Source organism: Macroventuria anomochaeta (genome assembly GCF_010093625.1).
Source record: "Macroventuria anomochaeta strain CBS 525.71 unplaced genomic scaffold BU25scaffold_41, whole genome shotgun sequence".
NCBI classification, from domain to species: domain Eukaryota; kingdom Fungi; phylum Ascomycota; class Dothideomycetes; order Pleosporales; family Didymellaceae; genus Macroventuria; species Macroventuria anomochaeta.
This window is the reverse complement of record NW_022985402.1, coordinates 52397-69865: the sequence shown is the minus strand read 5'-3', so window position 1 is coordinate 69865 and position 17469 is coordinate 52397. Positions and strand designations below refer to the sequence as shown.

At 54.3% G+C, this 17469-nt stretch overlaps 3 protein-coding genes across 3 annotated transcripts; all 3 read right to left on the bottom strand.

Moving 5' to 3' along the window:
* Positions 1 to 241: 241 nt before the first annotated feature.
* Positions 242 to 2423, bottom strand: BU25DRAFT_414827 (MFS general substrate transporter). Its single transcript, XM_033707391.1, has one exon. It carries the CDS (start codon positions 2144 to 2146, stop codon positions 347 to 349), a length of 1800 nt encoding a protein of 599 aa, XP_033557035.1. The 5' UTR covers positions 2147 to 2423; the 3' UTR covers positions 242 to 346.
* Positions 2424 to 3467: 1044 nt separating this feature from the next.
* On the bottom strand, positions 3468 to 5735 carry BU25DRAFT_201936 (polysaccharide lyase family 4 protein). The gene is made up of 3 exons (XM_033701106.1): positions 5303 to 5735; positions 4796 to 5247; positions 3468 to 4749 (listed from the first exon to the last, which is right to left on the bottom strand). Exons 1-3 carry the CDS (start codon positions 5532 to 5534, stop codon positions 3724 to 3726), a joined length of 1710 nt encoding a protein of 569 aa, XP_033557034.1. The 5' UTR covers positions 5535 to 5735; the 3' UTR covers positions 3468 to 3723.
* A 3119-nt stretch (positions 5736 to 8854) lies between these two features.
* BU25DRAFT_351241 (beach-domain-containing protein) lies at positions 8855 to 16816 on the bottom strand (the record flags this gene model as incomplete). The annotated part of the gene is made up of 5 exons (XM_033703348.1): positions 8855 to 8887; positions 8937 to 9155; positions 9233 to 13338; positions 13379 to 14266; positions 14314 to 16816. 5 exons carry the CDS (start codon positions 16814 to 16816, stop codon positions 8855 to 8857), a joined length of 7749 nt encoding a protein of 2582 aa, XP_033557033.1.
* Positions 16817 to 17469: the final 653 nt, after the last annotated feature.

Sequence of the window (17469 nt, the reverse complement as noted above, 5' to 3'; positions counted from 1 at the left end):
AGCTGTCGGCACAAAACCGAGGCGTGGGGAAGAAACTAGCATTGTTACGGACTAGTGTATCATCTTCAGGAAAGAGCAGCCGCGCAGTACAAACTCCCCATTGGATCAATTGTGCAATTATCTTGTATTGTCGACAGCGCGAAGGTTGTCAGCGATGTGGATTCAAAAACTCCGCAGTCGTTAGGTGTGTGACGAACAGTTGATAACATTCTCTAAACATTTGCAAACTGAGAATCCAAATCTGGTGTGAGCACTTCTCATTTTCTTCAATTCATTAACAATAAAGCTACAATATCTTATAACAAAATCTTCGCCCTTCCGACACTTTTCCTCCTTGACCATACATCTAGTACGCATTCGAAGAGCTAATACCGCGTTGAACACCCGGTCTGCCCTGAAAGCTCGCACCCCTGATAACACTGCCTCGCCTTGAGTTGGGCATGCCAGCTTGGCTGTTACCCGAGATGGAGTTGACTCTTGAGCCGTATACACCGGGCAGGTGACTAGCTCTCCTACCGCCGGTCTCTTCACGGGCACCAGCAAGCTGCTGAGCGAATGGCGACCTCATGCGCAGCACGGGACCCTTCCAGTAGATGACATAAATTGACACGACCAGAAGCAATGAAATGCAGAAGAGAATAGTCGAAGCGTACGCGAGAGGGTTCGAGCCGATATTCTGGAAGAACGGTGTAGCGGGGAGCGTAAGTACACCAGCCAGGAAATCACGAGCCCACCCGTTGCCGCCTGTCGCGCTGGCGCTGTATGGCCCATACGCACAGATCATGTAGTCGATGGTGGCCATGTAGATGGCATAGTTGGCGATACCTATGATAGCGGAAGCAATCATAGAGCCGATCCAGTGGAGCGGAGGACCAGTCGATGTCCAGGCGAAGATGATTAATCCGATGGGAAGGCAGGGAGCGGTGAACAGCAACCACCAGAGACGCGCTTCGTACTGTGCAATCTCATCACCAGGGCGCTCCTTGCGGAGGCGTTCGTTGCGCTTGATGGCGGGGAAGAAAGAGAACCAGGCCAAGAGGTAGCCGATACCGATAGGGACGAAAGCGAGACCGATGGCGAAGGTTGCGAAGTCCCACTGTGCGTACACAAGAGCGTACGATTGCAGGAACATGAAGATGATGGCGTCGGAAAAACCGGAGAGCAGGGACAGGACAAGCACGATAGGCTCGGTCAGGAACATGCGGAATGGGCGGACCCAGGTGGTGATAATCTCGTGGAGGCTGAAGCGCTCTCTCCAGGGCGTGAGTTCGTTGGGCCCCCAGATGTTGACGGGTTTGCCGTTCTTGGTACCCTCCGCACGGCGTTTCTTCGCGATGCGGTCCATCAGGACTGTTGTGCGTGTCTCAGGGACGAGGCAGGCGTGAGCGATCTGGACGGCACCACCAAAGATCAGTTGGATCCAGATGTTCCAGCGCCATGCCAGGAACTGTTCAACGAAGCCACCGACGATGGGACCGAGCACCGACCCACCGACGGACGAGAAGACGATGAAAGCGACAGCGTACTGCTGGTTGTCAGGTTCCCACATGTCAGCAACCATAGCCAGGGTGACGGAGCCACCAGCAGTCGAAAGACCGCCAAGCGTACGGAACGCAATGATAGTCGCGTAGTTGGGCGCAATGCCTACAGGGATCTGGAAAACGTTCACAAAGAACAGAGAGAGCTGGAGGACAGGCCAACGACCCAACTCTTCCGACCAGGGCGCCCACAGCTCGCATCCAAACGCATACGCGACCAAAAAAGCGGCCGCACCGACACGCGCTGCCTGCGCGCTGACACCGAATTCCTTTGAGATACCGCCGACGGCGTTGCTGTACAGCGACGTGTTGAAGTTCATAGACACCTGGACGAGGAAAATGATGGACAGGATCATCCACTTCTTCCACTCTGGAAACGAGAAGCCGAGTTCGTCGTAGCAGTCCTCCTCGGTCATCTCGTAGCGGTCGTATGTGCCGAATTGCTCGTAGTGGGCGCGGTCATCGTCGCGTGTTGCGCCGCTGCCGGGGTTCTCGCGCAGTTCGTTGCCAAGTTCTGACGAGTCCTTCTTTTCATGGAGGGCGGCTTCATTGTTGTGGACAGTCTCCGGGTCGTGGATTTCCGGCTTGACTTCTGCGGCGGAAGCCATGTTGAGTTGATATTATGGTGCTGTTGTAGGTGTTGTGGTCTATTCGCGATTTGTACAGGGCTGCATTAGAAGCACGCGACTTTGACTGTGTCCGTGTAATTCGAGGTTATCCATCCACGGTTCCCCAGATATCTGAACCGATTTTGACTGCGGGGTCCGTCGAATAGCGTCAAGGGGTATAAGACAGTCGGGGTGACGAAAAACATGCGGCAGCAGAGTGCATTCTTATAAATGAAGGTGCATACGAACACGGCGCGTCGCTAGACTTTGCGCGTCAAGTATCACAGGTCGCCAGACGTCATATCACAGCATCTTGCTGACCGGCTGTCGCGTTACGCTGGATCGCGCGTGAAAGAGGCTTCAGCAACGGCGGGTTAGCCTCTCACAGCGTAGTGATGCAATACTAATTGTGGGCCTGACCTTACCGGCGGTGCCTGCGCATTTTAAAATGTTGCAGCTGTGAAAGGTGCTGGCCTCAATACGTCGCCGTCCATGTACGCTATCGTCCCGACTGCACCAAACATTGAGCTCAAACAACAACAATAACAACAACAACATCCCAGGTCTCACAGCATCAAGCACCCCCACGCTATCCTTCTCGCTGTTAAGCATCTCAGTACCCGCCACCAAGCACCGCCGATCGCTTGTGCCAAGCACGCCCGAAATCTTAGTTTCCCGCATCGCGCCCCTGACGTCACTCCACCCATTCCACCTGCACCAGCCCGCACCATCAACCCACCGCTAGCAAGGAACCCCACATCTGCCCACGGGCCCCCGGCATCTCACCTAGGCAAGTCGTTCCCAATTTCAGATGTTTTGACGAATGAGAGAAGCATCGCATACTCGGACGTCGGAGCTAGGCGCGCGATGCACAGTGGGAGCGGCGGTCGGGATGCCGGATGAGGATAGGCCGAAGGTGAAGCCACAGAGCCGCACGAATTGTGTCTCCACTTCGAATTCGTTCGAGAGCGGTTCTTGTTGCGGAGTCAATAAATCTGAGTTGGAGAAGTTTTCGTGGGTGCATGGCCTTGGACTTAGGGTTTGTGCAGACGTTCAGCAGACATGAGGACAGGGCGGGACGAACATGTAAGCTCACAGTTTGTCTTCAAAACGTTGAGTATTCATCACGCTGAGTTTTCATCACGTTTGAGGATGCTGCGACGTTTGAATGACTTCCGGCTAAAACTACCGGTTCCATGACTCGGAGTTCCAGACCAACAACGGCGGCGTGACTAAAGATCCACGACAAACTTGAATATCACGTTGCAAAAGATGTGAGCGACAATGAATGACGCATCTTTAGGAACACAAAGGCCTCAATTCGCGGCTGTTATATTCTCCGCCTGTTCTATACGTTTCTGGTCATGATAGAGTACGTTGTCTGTACATCCTCGCCTCTATCAACTACCTTCTCATGTGAAGTGACGCATTCCAAGCTCCTTCTTCTTGCAGGCAGAGAGTGTGGTATACCAGCATCTACTCGCTGACCGTTGTGATCATACGGAATAACGGGTAATTCATGTCGACTGTACTGCAATAGATATTGTACCAATATACTGACAACTCCAGAGGCGGTTTCAAATCTGGTCAAGCACAAGACTATCCCACAGCCAGCCCCTCCATTGTGTAGTCCTGGTCACCTTGATATCCAGCTTGTTCGTCGCGTTCTTGAACGTCTCGGCGCCAACAGGGAACTCCAGCAGTCTCCACTCTCCATTGCGCGTAGCGCCACGGTACGTGTCCTGACTGTTCAGCAAACTCGCGCTGGTGATGTTGCCGATCTTCACATCGTTGAGGAGGATATCGCAACTCGATCCCTGAGAGAACCCAGCAAGCGAGACCGTGAGTTTGGACGCAGCCGTAGTTTTCGGGGCGGGGAAGTTCACACTCCACGTTCCCAGCGCGGACTGCCCAAAATACCAGTCCTTATCCGTGCTGCTGCCAACCGTGTACGTCAAGTTTCCAGGCGCCTTGGAGATGCGACCGTGTTCGAATGGCTTGCCCGGGTCTGCTAGCGCAAAGCCATCTGTCTTACGGTCGAAGGCGCCGATTTGGAAGATCCGCTTGCTTTTGTCTGTAACTTTCCATGTCAAGTCCTTCAAGTTCGTAGTATCGCCTTTGCGGATCTCGACGTTGTTCTGTGTGAAGTTGGTGATGACGTCGCTGATTGCGCCGCCGTTGCCCCAGGCTTGCAGTGCGTAGGAGCCGGTGCGGACGTCCTTGAAGGAGAACTTGCCGTTTGCGTCGGCGTAGGCGGTGTAGTAGAAGTCCTTACCCTGGTCGAGCGTCGAGATGGTCGAGTTGTTGTTGTCACTTAGAAAGACGGCTGCGCCGGCTGCTGGGCGGCCGTCGGAGAGGAGCAGGCGGCCTTGGACTTTGCCGCGCGATTGGTAGGCTTTGTCGTTATACCATTTGTAGGGCCATGCGGACTCCTCCTGTGCGGCACGGGATGCGGCATCCTCTTTTGAGCCGTCGTTCAGGTACCAGAGCCAGGGGCCCCAGACTTTGCCGTCGGCGAACACGTCGCGCGAGACGGCTTGGTAGTGCGTGCCGTGGATCATGTTGAGCTGGACGGCGTCGCCGGTCTTTGATTCACGATGGACCTGAACATGTTAGTTGGAGACGATAGGACGAGATAGAGCAACATACGAAGAGCTCCTGCTTCAGGTGGTCACCGTTGAAATAGTCCTTTCCAGGGTTCAGATACCAGCTTCCCACCTCCTCGCCATAGACACCGTGGAAGTCGTTGTCGCGAACATTGCTGCTCCAGTCGTACTTTGTCAAGAAGGTGCCGTCAGGCTTCTGCCATGTCTCGTCCTGAACGTTTGTAGAGATGGCGTACTCAGCAAGTGCTGGTAGAGGTCCATCCTTGACATTAGTTCGCGCGTTCGGGAATGACACATTATCGAGGCGCCAAAGCGTTCTGAACTCGCCAAGAGTAGGGAGCGCGTGGTTGACGAAGTACTGGTATGATCCGTGGAGACCGTCGTAGATAACCCAGTGCATGTCACCCTCGGCAGCGCTAAACTTGATGTTGATCCAGTCGGTACCTTCGTCCACGACCGATGCAGATAGCCACTTGAGGTCCGAGGCAGCGCCATCTGGATCGCTTATCAGCATCACACTTCCTAAATCACTTTGCAGGGCTTGACTTACTGTAGCTCACATAGTGGCCTACGGCTTGCCCAACTCTGTCCTTGCCCCTGTACCAGAGCTTGTTGGCGTACTGGAGGTTCTGTGTGACGTTCCACACATCGTTACCAATCACCCAAGTCGAGTTGCCGATGCCCTTGAAGAAGCTCTTGGGCTGCTTTGCGCGCTCCTCGAGCGGTGCGGCAAGAGTTGAGCTGGCAAGAGCAGCAAGGCTGAGGAGCTTGAATCCACCCATTGTAACTGAAGGACGAGGTTGACTTGTGCTTGGCGTTCAATGGCGAGCAACGAGATATTTATCCTGTCATTGACGCGAAGACATGTGACCCATCCATGGGTTGTGCGTGCAGGGGTTCGGTCATGGATACTCCGAACTGATTCATGGCTAATGCGGGGCCCCGCTGGTGCCGGAAACATTTACCCAGGCGCACATTGTTCCTGCAATCGGAACATTGGCACTCGGTGGCGTATAATTGAGGCGACAGTTATCTTTCAGGAACGGGAAGGTGCTCAGATGAATGTGGTAACGCTTGGTTGCTGATGGAGGTCGGTAAGTTTGATTGCGACACGCTGACGGGGGTCACCTGCTAAATAGCGGAGATAATCTGGGGTAGAAAGGCCCGAGTCGAACAGTATTTCGTTAGTCCGGGGTAGGTTCTCGATGTGCTTTGTCGTCCATGAGCCGGGTAGATGGGGCCAAGGTGCTGTTCCTGACGACGCGTGACGTGGACGTTCCTTGTGATATGAGGGTTACCGCTGCAGCTTGGGGGCTGTGCGTCAGGTTGGGCGCGAAGTGCATATTCGAGAAGGGAACTTCATTCCTATGACCATCCCTATGTGTCTCTACGGGTATGGTGGTGATTGACGATGGAAAATAAGGAAACCCTGCACAAATAGTCTGGTCTGACTAAAGAGGCTAGCGGCTTACCTCATCAGGTCGAGTCACGCGTCCCTTCTTCACCTTGTCTATCGTCATCTCGTACACAATCATGTTCATCCTACAGACCTTGCAGGCATCACCAATTCCCTAATTTGAGATTTCCCGCATTCTTAGACTTCACCATCGATACACTTCATTCGCAATGGTCTATTCTGTTCGAAATTGGTCAGCAAATCTCATCGTCAATATTCCTTAACCTATACCTTTCGTTGCACCATCATTCAGCCGTCGTCCACTGAGGCGTAATCCGTCTGTTCAAGCACTGTCTTCCAGGCTGTCTGCCAGCGGAGAACATATATCTGTTCTTCATCTTGCTTCGTGACTAGCGGCTCTTCCGCCTGTGCAACCTGCTAACTTTGTCAGCTAGTCACACCGAGGGTCTATCGTTGCCCAGAGCTTACCTTGTATGCTATGTACTTCCATGGCTCAAGCTTTTTGCCAGTATGCTGTAAGGGAGCAGCAAACAAAGCAATGCTTTGCCTGAAGTCTGGGAAGCCCGTTGAATAGACCACTTCTAGACACCACAGAGGCTGAGCCTTGTACATTGTTATCAAATAACCCGATGCAGCCGCTTTTTCGATGGTCCGATAAACCCGCTTGGCCAGGGTCTTGTGGAAACAGATATCAGATTGCGTGTTGAACTGAGTTCGGGGCACGGTGCAGCGCAGTGCTATGAGTACTGGGGGGGAAAGGTCTCCAAAGCGAAGTGCCATTTGCTCAGCGATGTTCAGTTGGTCATTCGTGATGGGTGTCGGCGTTTGTCTAAACCTTTGCCGCCAGTACTGGTAGCCGAATTTGAGATTCCCCCTCGTTCGGTCGATGCGCGTGCTTCAGTTCTGGGCATAGGATGTGCAGCCTTCGCACTTTGAGATCCTCGAGTGGCGCGGCTCGATAGCCGCGCCCACACATGGAGCCATATGCGAGATACTCGTGGTCACCTTCACCGGCCCCCAGCAAGTTCAAATGTAGCGGTGTGGACCGCTGTAGAATACTGATAGCTACGGTAAATGATAACGTAGGACTATCGGGTCAATGGAATACTGCGCTATATTGCTATATAGCTAGGAGGAGACGACTATATACCTGACCTGTAACACACTAGTCCAGGGTGGTCGATCAGGGGTATAGTCAGACGCTTTACGGACCAACCGATACCACAACATCAAACAATGCCACACTGGTACCTCCCTAATATCTTGAGTATCAATTAAAACTAAATGGGGGTGTTGATGTGCGGGCATCGAACTGTCGTAACACAGGACGAGATGGAGTGAGGCCGACCAAGAGCTGAAACCGGACTGTGCATCATTCTGGCTTTTGTAATGGGCATTATCCACGTGTGCCAGCTCACACTCCGGCAGTTCATAGAAGCGCTTCTCGCCTTCGAAGTCCGGCATGGGTCGGTGAGGCACGACCTCAGGTGTGCTACTGATGGCGTGTTCGAGGCCAGCGCTACTTTCATCCAACCAGGCTCGAAAGAGATATTGAGGTACGCGTCGCCGAAGTTCAATATCGTCGCAATTAGTCAAGCCTACGTACCAAGTTAGAAGTTCACCTACACTCAGAGCGTTCCTTTCGCTCCCCAGAGATGGGGGTGCTGGTCTGTTCTAAGCGCATGCCAGGCTCCCAGTCTTAGTGCTTGATTTGATCGCTCAACAGGCTCGAATATCATTGTGTGTGTAAGAAGGCTACTCTCATGGGTTGAACAAGGTGTGGTTCAAAAGATCACGCTCCAAATATTCGCTACGTTCGAGAACTCAGCCTCGAGCGGCTTCGTCTACAGCAGCGTTTGCATTGTGCGCAATCAAGCGAAAGCTCCGCACATCGCCCGCTCTTTTCACCAACTCTCAAGGATATACGCACATCACTCATGAAGCAGCCGTTAATCTTGGGATTCTTGAGTTTTTCCAGAAGTTCTGAGCCTGGGATGGAGGTGCGAATGTCCACATACTGGCGACCCTTACGCGTCACGTCATACTCGCGTCGCTGCTTTGCATCACAACTAGAAACTGCGTCAACTTGTGATTGCGCATACACCTGCCGACGACAATTTGTGTTTGATTGTTTGCGATACCACTCTTTGCCATGATTCTGCCCTGTATGGATCCCACCGTCTGATTGCCGTCAAAAGTCTATTCGAGCGAACATTGTACCATCCATCGCCAACCCCAAGCCCTGTCACGTCCATCAACCCGTACAAGACTTGATCAAGTTAATGATGTAAGTCGCACGGTGTTTGTGCTTTGACCATACACTCTTCAACTGCGGCTTCTTCTGCCTCAACATCTTGGGACGTGAGCCTTCTCGTTCTTCGTCTTGGTCTGTGTCTCCTTCTAACATTACTCCTGCTGAGAACTGTCAACGGCCTTGATTGCAAATGGCATCAGCAATATCCAAAATCTTACCCTTGCTCATAGACGCAGCGTTAGTGAGGCGCGACTCTTAGTTGGGGCAAGGACCGTTATCTATGCGGAATAAATGATTGCTTTGTTCCGTATGTACACCCCTTTCCAGCCCACCAAAGTAGCCAGAACGCATGAGCTAAGACCCCAGTACTTCGCCAAAACTCCAGACTATGCACCCTTCTATCCAATCGTCGTGTGTTGATGTGTTGATAATCAATGATGTCGCTGCACGCAATCCCACTCGTACTGCCTTATATTAGCCTTGTCTCATTAGGCTTGCCATCATGGAACTTACAACTCTGCCATCTTCATCCCCGGTATACACACTCCTTTCCAGCGGTAGTATACAGGTTATCGGCGCAGCGGTGCGCTCAATCATCGGGTCTCCGTGAGCGAGTACGTTGACAAGATCGATGGACCATGTTGAGGCCGGTCGACTCGGTGTTGTATGCGCAGCGGAGGAGGGTTTGGTGGCAGTGAAAGGTGTGCTTGGCGTGGGGGTGAGGTGGAAGATCTGCTTAGCGTCAGCAGACGGTCTGTGAGGAACGCGATGGAGGGACAGGAAGAGAGTGGAAAAAAGAGTGTACGTACCTTGACGATGCCGCGACGGTGGCCGGTGAAGATGAGTTCACGCTCACACCACTCATTGCCTACACCCTCATATACTGCGACGGCGGTGATCCCTTCCGTATCGTCGTCGCCGTCGCATACGTCCTCGTCGAGCAAGACCGTGCCGTTCAGCGTGGTAACAATAAGTCTCGACTCGACAGCAAGCACGATGTGTCCGGTAGCGCTGTTGATGCGAGCAGCTTGCACTGGCGTTTGCACCCTTTTTTGTCTTGGTCCGAGATCAAGCTCGCGTACAAACTCATTGCGATTCAAATCCCAAAGGAACACTTTACCGCCCTGATCCGCGCTCAAGAATGCAGAGAACGCGCGACTCGCTGCAAGGCTGATCACAGGCGACTTATGTCCGAAGAGACTTGTCACGTGTTGAAGCTCAATGTGGCCCTTCTCTGCGCGGATAACGTTCCAGACTGCTAACGTGCAATCTGTGCCTGCTGTAATCAGAGTACGGCCGTCGACAAAGAAACTGGTGGTGAGTTGCCCAGAATGCAGGTGTTCGAACAATCCAAGGAGGCGCTTCGAGTGTGAATCATAAAATCGAACGGAGCCATCGGTGAAGCCCCACTCCATGTACACGTTGTAGTGGGGTGGGAGATTGTGCCTGAAGGGCGCGGAGCAGAGGAGCTTGTCACTTTTAGCGATGTAGTTGAGAGAGGAGATACGGTCATGAGCGTCAAGGAGTGTGCCAGGTACGCGATGTAAGCTCTCAGCGGCAGTGTCGAGTTTCGTTGCTTTTGCAACGTTTTCTTTCGATGGGTGCGGACGTTGGAAGACTTGTGTCGGTGTCTGACCGAAATTGTTGATCACGCTGATCTTCTGAGCGCGCTCCTTCTCATCGGTGATGCTGTCCAGGTCAATGGCACCCTGGTAGGTCATCCAGTGGAAGACATTGGCTGCTTCGACAGCAGCTTCACCGCGCTGCTTATGACCGAAGATCAGGTCGACCCAGTGATGCAAATTTGCGCTGACGTGTGGGCTTTCGAGAGCTTCGCGCTGCTTGGCAATGAAGATTGCTGGGTCACCCTTTGCCCATGGAGGTAGCTGTACATTGTCGATGCTCGACTCGTCCGAGCGCAAACCAAAGTTGTAGCCGTTAACGTTGGTGAGAAAGTCAGGAAGGAAGAAAAACTCCGGTGTGAGCTCACGAACATCGGCCATGTTCTTGTTCGACGCCGACTCCCATGCATTTTGGATTGAGTAGAACATGCGATCAGCATGATCCCATGTACCGCCTTGGATGAGGAAAAAGGCTGCACTGTATGGCTGTAGGCGCATGAGATAGGATGCAACGGTCATAGCAGACGAGTAGTGGGTACCGAAGTGGAAAGCATGATCCGGGTCACCCATCTCAGCAAAGGAGCTGAAACGCTCGCGTATCGACTGCTCCTGCCTGGGGTGCTGAATACCGATTGGCTTACTGAGATCTCGGAAGTTGCGAGGATCGGCCAGGTCCAGCTCTTCACTTTCGTAGTTGGAGATTACCCAAGGAAACACAGGATACTGCGTGAGGTCGTTGAAGGTCCGTCCAGCCAAGGTGTTGACGAACATCAAGTAGTGAAAATTCGACACCTCGCCCTTCAACCATTTCTTGGTCGCTGGATGCGATGACACGGAGCTGAAAGCGGAGGCGAACCGTGATCCGAAAGTTTGTGGTGCTTCCTCGACATTGCGCAGCGAGTCAAGTCGCCATGCGATCTCGGAGTTGACCAGCTTCTCCGGATTGACGACGTGCGATGCGCGTTGCAGAACTCGACCATGGATGTCGTTTCGTGCCTGCGCAGAGATCGCAGTGAGCAGATAGCTGCGCCCATCATCGAAGAAAACCTCGATAGCGACATCGCGGTGCAAGAAGCGGCGTTTGGATATGCTGATGACCTCGCTCCACTTCCAGTGTCGTGCTGACTCTTCTTGTGTTCTTGTTGGAGGTCGGCGGTTCGTGACTGCCTCTTTGCCAGCAATGACCTGCACGTAAGGGTCACGCTCGTCCGGAGGCGCCTGCCATACTCGCACAATCTCACCGTCTGACCTCTGGAAGAAGTCATCGAGCAAGTACAGGCAGTCCTTGCCCACGATGAGCAGGCCCTCGATAGCTTCCAGACCCACGACCCGAGAAATGTTGCAGACGTACTGCACTTGATCGCCGCGATTGAGACTGCGCATGACCTTGCGATTTTTGTCCTCGAAGCCATCATCGTCTTCGTATAGAGCGTCCACCATCTCGAAATCCTCATCGCTGCCTGATCCATCTTCCTGTTGCGACTCTTCCTTGGTCATTGTCGATGGTGTGCCCGATCGACGGCCGATTGGTGTCACACCCAAGGCGTCTTTGGCAGTAATCGGGTAAACGTTAGTGTCTAGTTTTAGTCGTCCCACTGGGTCTGTATCTTTGCGCTTGGGCTGATACTGCTGATCGCGATTTGTGTTGTCGAGAATTATTCGCATACGTCTGCGGTCGCGGCCTTCCGTCTCATCGAGGCGCCACTTGGCGGGTGGACTGTTGTCGAACAACGCGCAAGGACCCTTGAGCTGGTGGTCGAGCTTCACGAGGACTGTTTGTAGGTAGGTCGCGTTGTCTTGTTGGTCCTGCAGCACTCGCTGGTGCTTGATGCGCTCGGAAGCATGGATGTTTGACCTCCAATGGCCTGTCGAGTTCTCGTGGTGATTCCAGATATTCTCAGACGTGAGCTCCTCTGCTTGCCATTGCTTTAGTTTCTCCTTTCGCTTGCCGATGCGTCTTGTTGATGTCTCTTCGGTACGTTTGTTCTGTTCGTGCGCGAACTCTTCCCATGTCCTAGTCATGGACCCGTAGAAGAATTTATCAAGATCCGCTCGGTGCGTGTCGAACCATTGCAGAAACGTTTCGTTGTCTAGCTCTACGAGCTTCTGAAAGCCTTCATACAGATTCTTGTTTTCTGTCTGGATAGCGTTGCCGAGGATGCTCGAAGTCTCATGGGGTTTTTGGACCAGCAGCAGACGCCAGAAGTTGGCTGCAGCCAGGCGGACTTGTTCGTACTCCGATGATAGCTTGGTATAGAAGAGGTAGCAGATCATCTTTAGTGAGAACGTATCGGTGTTTGCCGATGAGAGGATGATGGGCTGCCAGTATACCATCTTCTCGATGATCGATGTGGTATTGGACCCATCTTCGGAATCGTCCGGTTCGGCGAGTTGGAGCAATGCAACCTTGAGGAATGTCGCTCTCATCGTCTGAATCGCTTGTGTGCACAATCTGACCGATTTGATCGCCGCGATATCTGGTCGCTCGAGGTACTCCAGCAGGAAGCCTGTGAAGTCCAGCAGCGGCTCTGCACCCTGAAGAAACCACCCTTCAAAGACTGCTTCTGAGATGTGGCTGACGAAGCGTGATAGGTTGATGAGAACACGGGGCTCGTGGAGCAGGTTCTGGTCCAGCTGTAGAGAGTTCTTGACAGATAACAGGATCTGACGAAGTATATATGATTCGAAGTAAGCTTGGTGCTCCTGGAAACCCGGCGGCGTCTTCATGAATAAGCCAAGCCCGGGGAAGTCTTTTCGAGTGAACAGCTGCTCCTTGAAAATGTCCAAGACAACCTCGAGCATAGCTTCCACCACCGAGCTGCCCACTTTCATTGCCACAGGTGCGGTGCTTCGCGGTGATGTTATAGGGTTGAGTGGCGGCTGCTTCGCAGTCTTTTTTGCCTTGTCTGCTGAAACCAGGACGAAGGAGGACGCTCTTCGGAACGGGATGACCCTTTGGGCACCAGGCGATGGTGCGGCGGGAACATTACTTGTGCGTATGATGGGTGTTTGCTGGCTGCTGGCACCGGATACCGGCTGGATAACCACATCCTGACCTTCGAATGTGAGGGCTGAACCTCTTGACAGCAATTCGGTCTCCGCGCTAACGCTGTCCGAAGTAACAATGACCGGGTACAAAACAAACAGCAGTTCTTGGACATAGTTCGACGTGTTCGCGTAGTCACGGAAGACCTCAGATCGTGCGTGTAGCTCTGACAAGAACTGAATGGCGGAGTTGAGCACAACGGCGTAGTTGTTGAGGCGCTCTGATTGCGGTGCTTTCGTGTCTGTTTCTATTAGCTTAGTACTGAAGGCATGGCGAAGTCTACTCACCGACGGTGGGCTGCTTGGCATTGAGGGACATTGTTCTACGACGTCCCCTTGTCGGAGTGCTGTCAGCATTCTCGTCCTTTGGTCGATCTGCGTTGGCCGTCTCACGATCCCGTACGATAGTTCGCAGTCCAGTGTCCAGCATGGCTGTGATGACTGGGAAGATCTCGGGATATGCTATCCTCAACTTCGACTGCGGTGGGTGCGTCATGAAGATGTCGACTAGGTTGAAGACGTCAAAGTCTCGCTCGAAGTCTATGGTAGCCACGTCGCGGTCGAAGAGGATGGCGAAGCAAATCGTCCAGATCCCAGGCGTGTTCCACCAATGCCGGAGCCTATTCTTCATGACGGTGAAGCCGCCTGTCTTCTCACCGAACTTCTTGACATAGGGTGGCCTATTGGTGACAAGCAAGCGAGCCAGTATCTTCGCACCAAGTACAACGACACGTTGGTCGTTCTCTACAAGCAGGTACAGAAGCCACTTGCTGGTGACATTTTTGGCAAAGCGAACGATCTCGTGAGGGTTGTGAGGGTCGCACAAGAACTCGGAAAGGAGGTTCAATATGGCTAAGCCTAGGTCTGGCAGGGAGATCGGTGGAGACTCTGGCGTGATGGATGACGGACTGGACGATCTGGGTGTGAGTGAGGGTGTCAGGTTGGGGGGTGTACCTCTGCGAAGGCGCAAAGTGCTCGCTTTGGGTCGAAGAGTCCGTTTCGCGTACGAGGCGCGCGTGTCATGCAGGGCATACGTGACGAACAGAGACAGTGATCGAGCGTTCTCCCCATTGAAGTTGATGTGCAAGAGGGCTTTGAAGGCGTCAAGGAATAGTGGAAAGGTCTGTGGGGTGAAGGCTTCGCCCTTCAAAGCATCTGTCAAGCGCTTTACAACTCCTGCAGGCTCTGTCAGTCAAGCCCAGAAGGCAACGAGGCACACATACTGATTCGGTGGAAACGTTTGGCATTGTAATGATGATGCTTGCTGCCCTTCGCAAAATGTATGAACTGCGTGTAGTACTTCTTTTGTGTATCCAACGACGTCGCTCTACGCCAGAGCTCGAGATCCACAAGAAGCACCCGGTAAGCAAGCGGGTTGATGATGAGTGATTCTTCCGGGTGTTGCTCGTCATATCCAACGAAACGAAGTATGACCGAGAGCAGTTGAGCGACAAACTCCTCGCACTGCTCCGGGGTCACATCAAGTGACGAAGAATTTCGAATGACCAAACCGCCCATTGCGAATCCAATCTTCTGACGCAACACTTCGGCAAGAATCGCAAACCCATTGCTCTGCTCCATGGCTTCGCAATTTCTCCAGTTGCCTTCAACGGCCGCCAGAAGAATCTCTACTGCACGCAGTACGCTCTTCAGCGACTGGGCAGCCTGCACAAGCTTCAATCCAACAGCTGCGCATCCGCCAATGCGCCAGATGGCGTCATCGAGTGACTGGGGAACTACTACAACCGGATTACCTGATAGCCTACCAAAGCCACGTGCTTGCGACAAAGCATCGTTGACTGAGGGAACGGCGGCGTTGATGATGATCGGCGTGCTGTGTGCCCTTGTGTATCTATGAAGGGACCTAGCCGAGTCTCTTGATAGCGACCTGATCAGCTGGGATTCGTCAATGGCGTTTCTATCGTCATCGTCCATTACCGAACTGGGCGAGAAGCTGAGCAGGATCTTCGACTCGGGCATGAGGTAGCCTGCGCTCGAGCGTATTGCTGTCACAATGTCTGAGCGCTCCTCTCGCCCAGGGTGCAGGATCTCGTTGTGCACGTGCAGCTCTGCCGAAGTGCGATACGTCTGGAAGGAACCGAGCCTGTCCTGAAAGTTACCGCTGTACCTGGGACCTAGCTTGTGATACACGGCGATTAGTTCGTCTGACAAGGGTTCTGAGAAGAGGTGGAAAGATGCTACAGAGAGCTTGGAGGTCAGGACGTTCCTCCCTAAGCGAGGGGCGAGGTTTCGTGGAGTACCCAAGAAAGCCAAGATGTGGTGCTTCGAGCTGCTCGAAGACATGGAAGCGAAGCTCTCCTGGCTGCTGTCCAGCACTGGTGGATGCGAAGGATAGTGCGCCTTTATCGTCTCTGTGAACTCGCCATCGACGAAGATGGAAGCTTTGTGGCTGCCCATGCCTATGCCCTTTGCTCGTCGATGCACGACGGCGATATGGTACCATCTGCCCTCTTCAAAGCGCGGGGCCTTCTTGAAGCGTACGCTAGGAACGACGCCAGAGGCGTGACCCATGTATGTCTGTAGTATGAAGCAGCGAGTGTCTTTCTCCAGGTATGCCATCAGAAAGCAGGTCTGGGTATCATCGTATGCGCCGAAGAGCGTAGTGTGGCAGTTGGGGTCGTACCTGTCCACTCGTATCCACGTCGCAAATGTGTAGCCGCCGCCCTGGGAGACGGGTGGGAAAGGACGGCCGATGTCTGGGAGCTCGATAGCGCTGAAGCCGTGCAGGGAGAGATCGAACTGTATGAAGTGAGGAGCTCGCGAGGTCTGCATACCTCGGTGGAGGAACACGGCAGCCTGTTCTGACGATGCCGCTTTGCGGAAGAGGTAGTACGCATCGTCGAGCTTGTTGATGCCGTACTCAATCAGGCTGTCTGCAAGCTCCAGCAGCAGGCTGGCCTCAGCCGGGGCGCACTTGTTTTCGAAGAGCAGAGGTAGAACAAAGCTGAGCACTCCGGTGGTGTGCAGTGCGGCTTTGTTGTACGACGACAATTTGGTAATCTCGAGGATAGCGAGCAGGACAGCGACTGAGAGTGGCTTCGACTTTGCGCCCGGTGCGTCCTCGCCAGACAGGCCGCGCCAGAAGTGGAGGATGGTGGGCATGACGTCTGGGTTCTGCAGCACCTCGTTGCCGCTGAAGAGCTTCCGCAAGTGGCTGCGCAGTGGGCCGAGCTTGATGCTGGACTCGCCGTACCCTGCGCGCGGACTCGAGACAACAATGTTGTCCGTGGGTGGTGGCTCGCCCCTCTCGGCTGGAGCTTCCTCCTGCTGCGGAGCTGGACCCTCGTCCGCGTTCTTGTCGACGTCTCTGAACAGGCGTGTCATGGCCTCCTCGCCCAGCGCAAAGGCGAAGAGGTTGCCGAGCAGCTGCTCCTGGCCTGCATCGTCCCGCTTGCTGTCAGACAGTCCGCCCAGTATGCCTGTGCTGCCCAGTGCCTGCTCCAGTGCGCTCCAGCCGTCGTCTTCCACGCGCTTAGCGAAGAAGCGCCTGTTGCCCGCATGCTCGTTCAGAGCGTCTGACAGCACGTCCAGCGCCGCCTTGATCACCTCGAAGAAGTCGATGCGGTCGGGCGGCGAGAGCGCGGCGGGCCTGTAGAAGCCAGAGAGCGAGCGTAATGTGGTGAGCAGCACCTCGAAGCCCCGCACGTGGCGGAAGGCGTCTTTGGTGTGCGTCTGGTCGCTCGAGTCTATCAGCAGCTGGCGCATGCGGCGGAGGACATAGCTCTGGCTCTGCAGCGTGCCTGCAGTCGGCGGGGAGGTCTTGGCGGCGCCGAGGAGGTCGTCGGCCAGCGCTCGCAGCTCTGCAATCTGCTCGTTCATCGGCGGGACCCTCGAGGCGGCCGTCGAGGACCGGTGCGGGCGTGTGGTCGCCATATTCAGTCGCGGCCGCCGCTGCGGGAATTTGTGGGAGACGAATGGCGCGGCGAGGAGAACTCAGTCATGTCTCTGCGGGGGGAGTGCAGTGCATGGAGGTGGGAAGGGGGGGGAGGGGGGGGGGTGTGGAGCGGTGCAGTGCTGCAGCGGAGAGTGCGGGCGTGCGGGCGTGCAGAGTGGGTGAAGGGCTCCAGGGCTCCAGGGCTCCAGGGCTCCAGGGCTGCTGTCACGACTGTCACGACTGTCACTGTCGCCTACGTCGTGCACGCCGCGTATCGAAGGGTGAGGCTAAACGGCGGCCGGCCTTGCCTGGAGCTCGGGCCGCGTCCTCAAACAACCACCAGCTCCAGCATCCACTTCTTGCGAGGATGGTGCCGCAGAGACGTCGGATCGAACAATGCACTACCGAGTGAGGGTGCACGCTGGTCGTGAGCAGGCTCCCCAGCGCAGCGTCCGTCTCCTGCTCAACATGTCTCACGCGGTGG

What these genes read in the sequence shown, in the direction of transcription:
- BU25DRAFT_414827 (XM_033707391.1), bottom strand. Translation starts at nt 2,146, where the DNA reads ATGGCTTCCGCCGCAGAAGTCAAGCCGGAAATCCACGACCCGGAGACT.
- BU25DRAFT_201936 (XM_033701106.1), bottom strand. Translation starts at nt 5,534, where the DNA reads ATGGGTGGATTCAAGCTCCTCAGCCTTGCTGCTCTTGCCAGCTCAACT. An exon ending in AGGCCACTATGTGAGCTACA is followed by an intron (nt 5,248 to 5,302) that starts GTAAGTCAAGCC and finishes TAAGCGATCCAG; the next exon opens with ATGGCGCTGCCTCGGACCTC. An exon ending in ACCTGAAGCAGGAGCTCTTC is followed by an intron (nt 4,750 to 4,795) that starts GTATGTTGCTCT and finishes TAACATGTTCAG; the next exon opens with GTCCATCGTGAATCAAAGAC.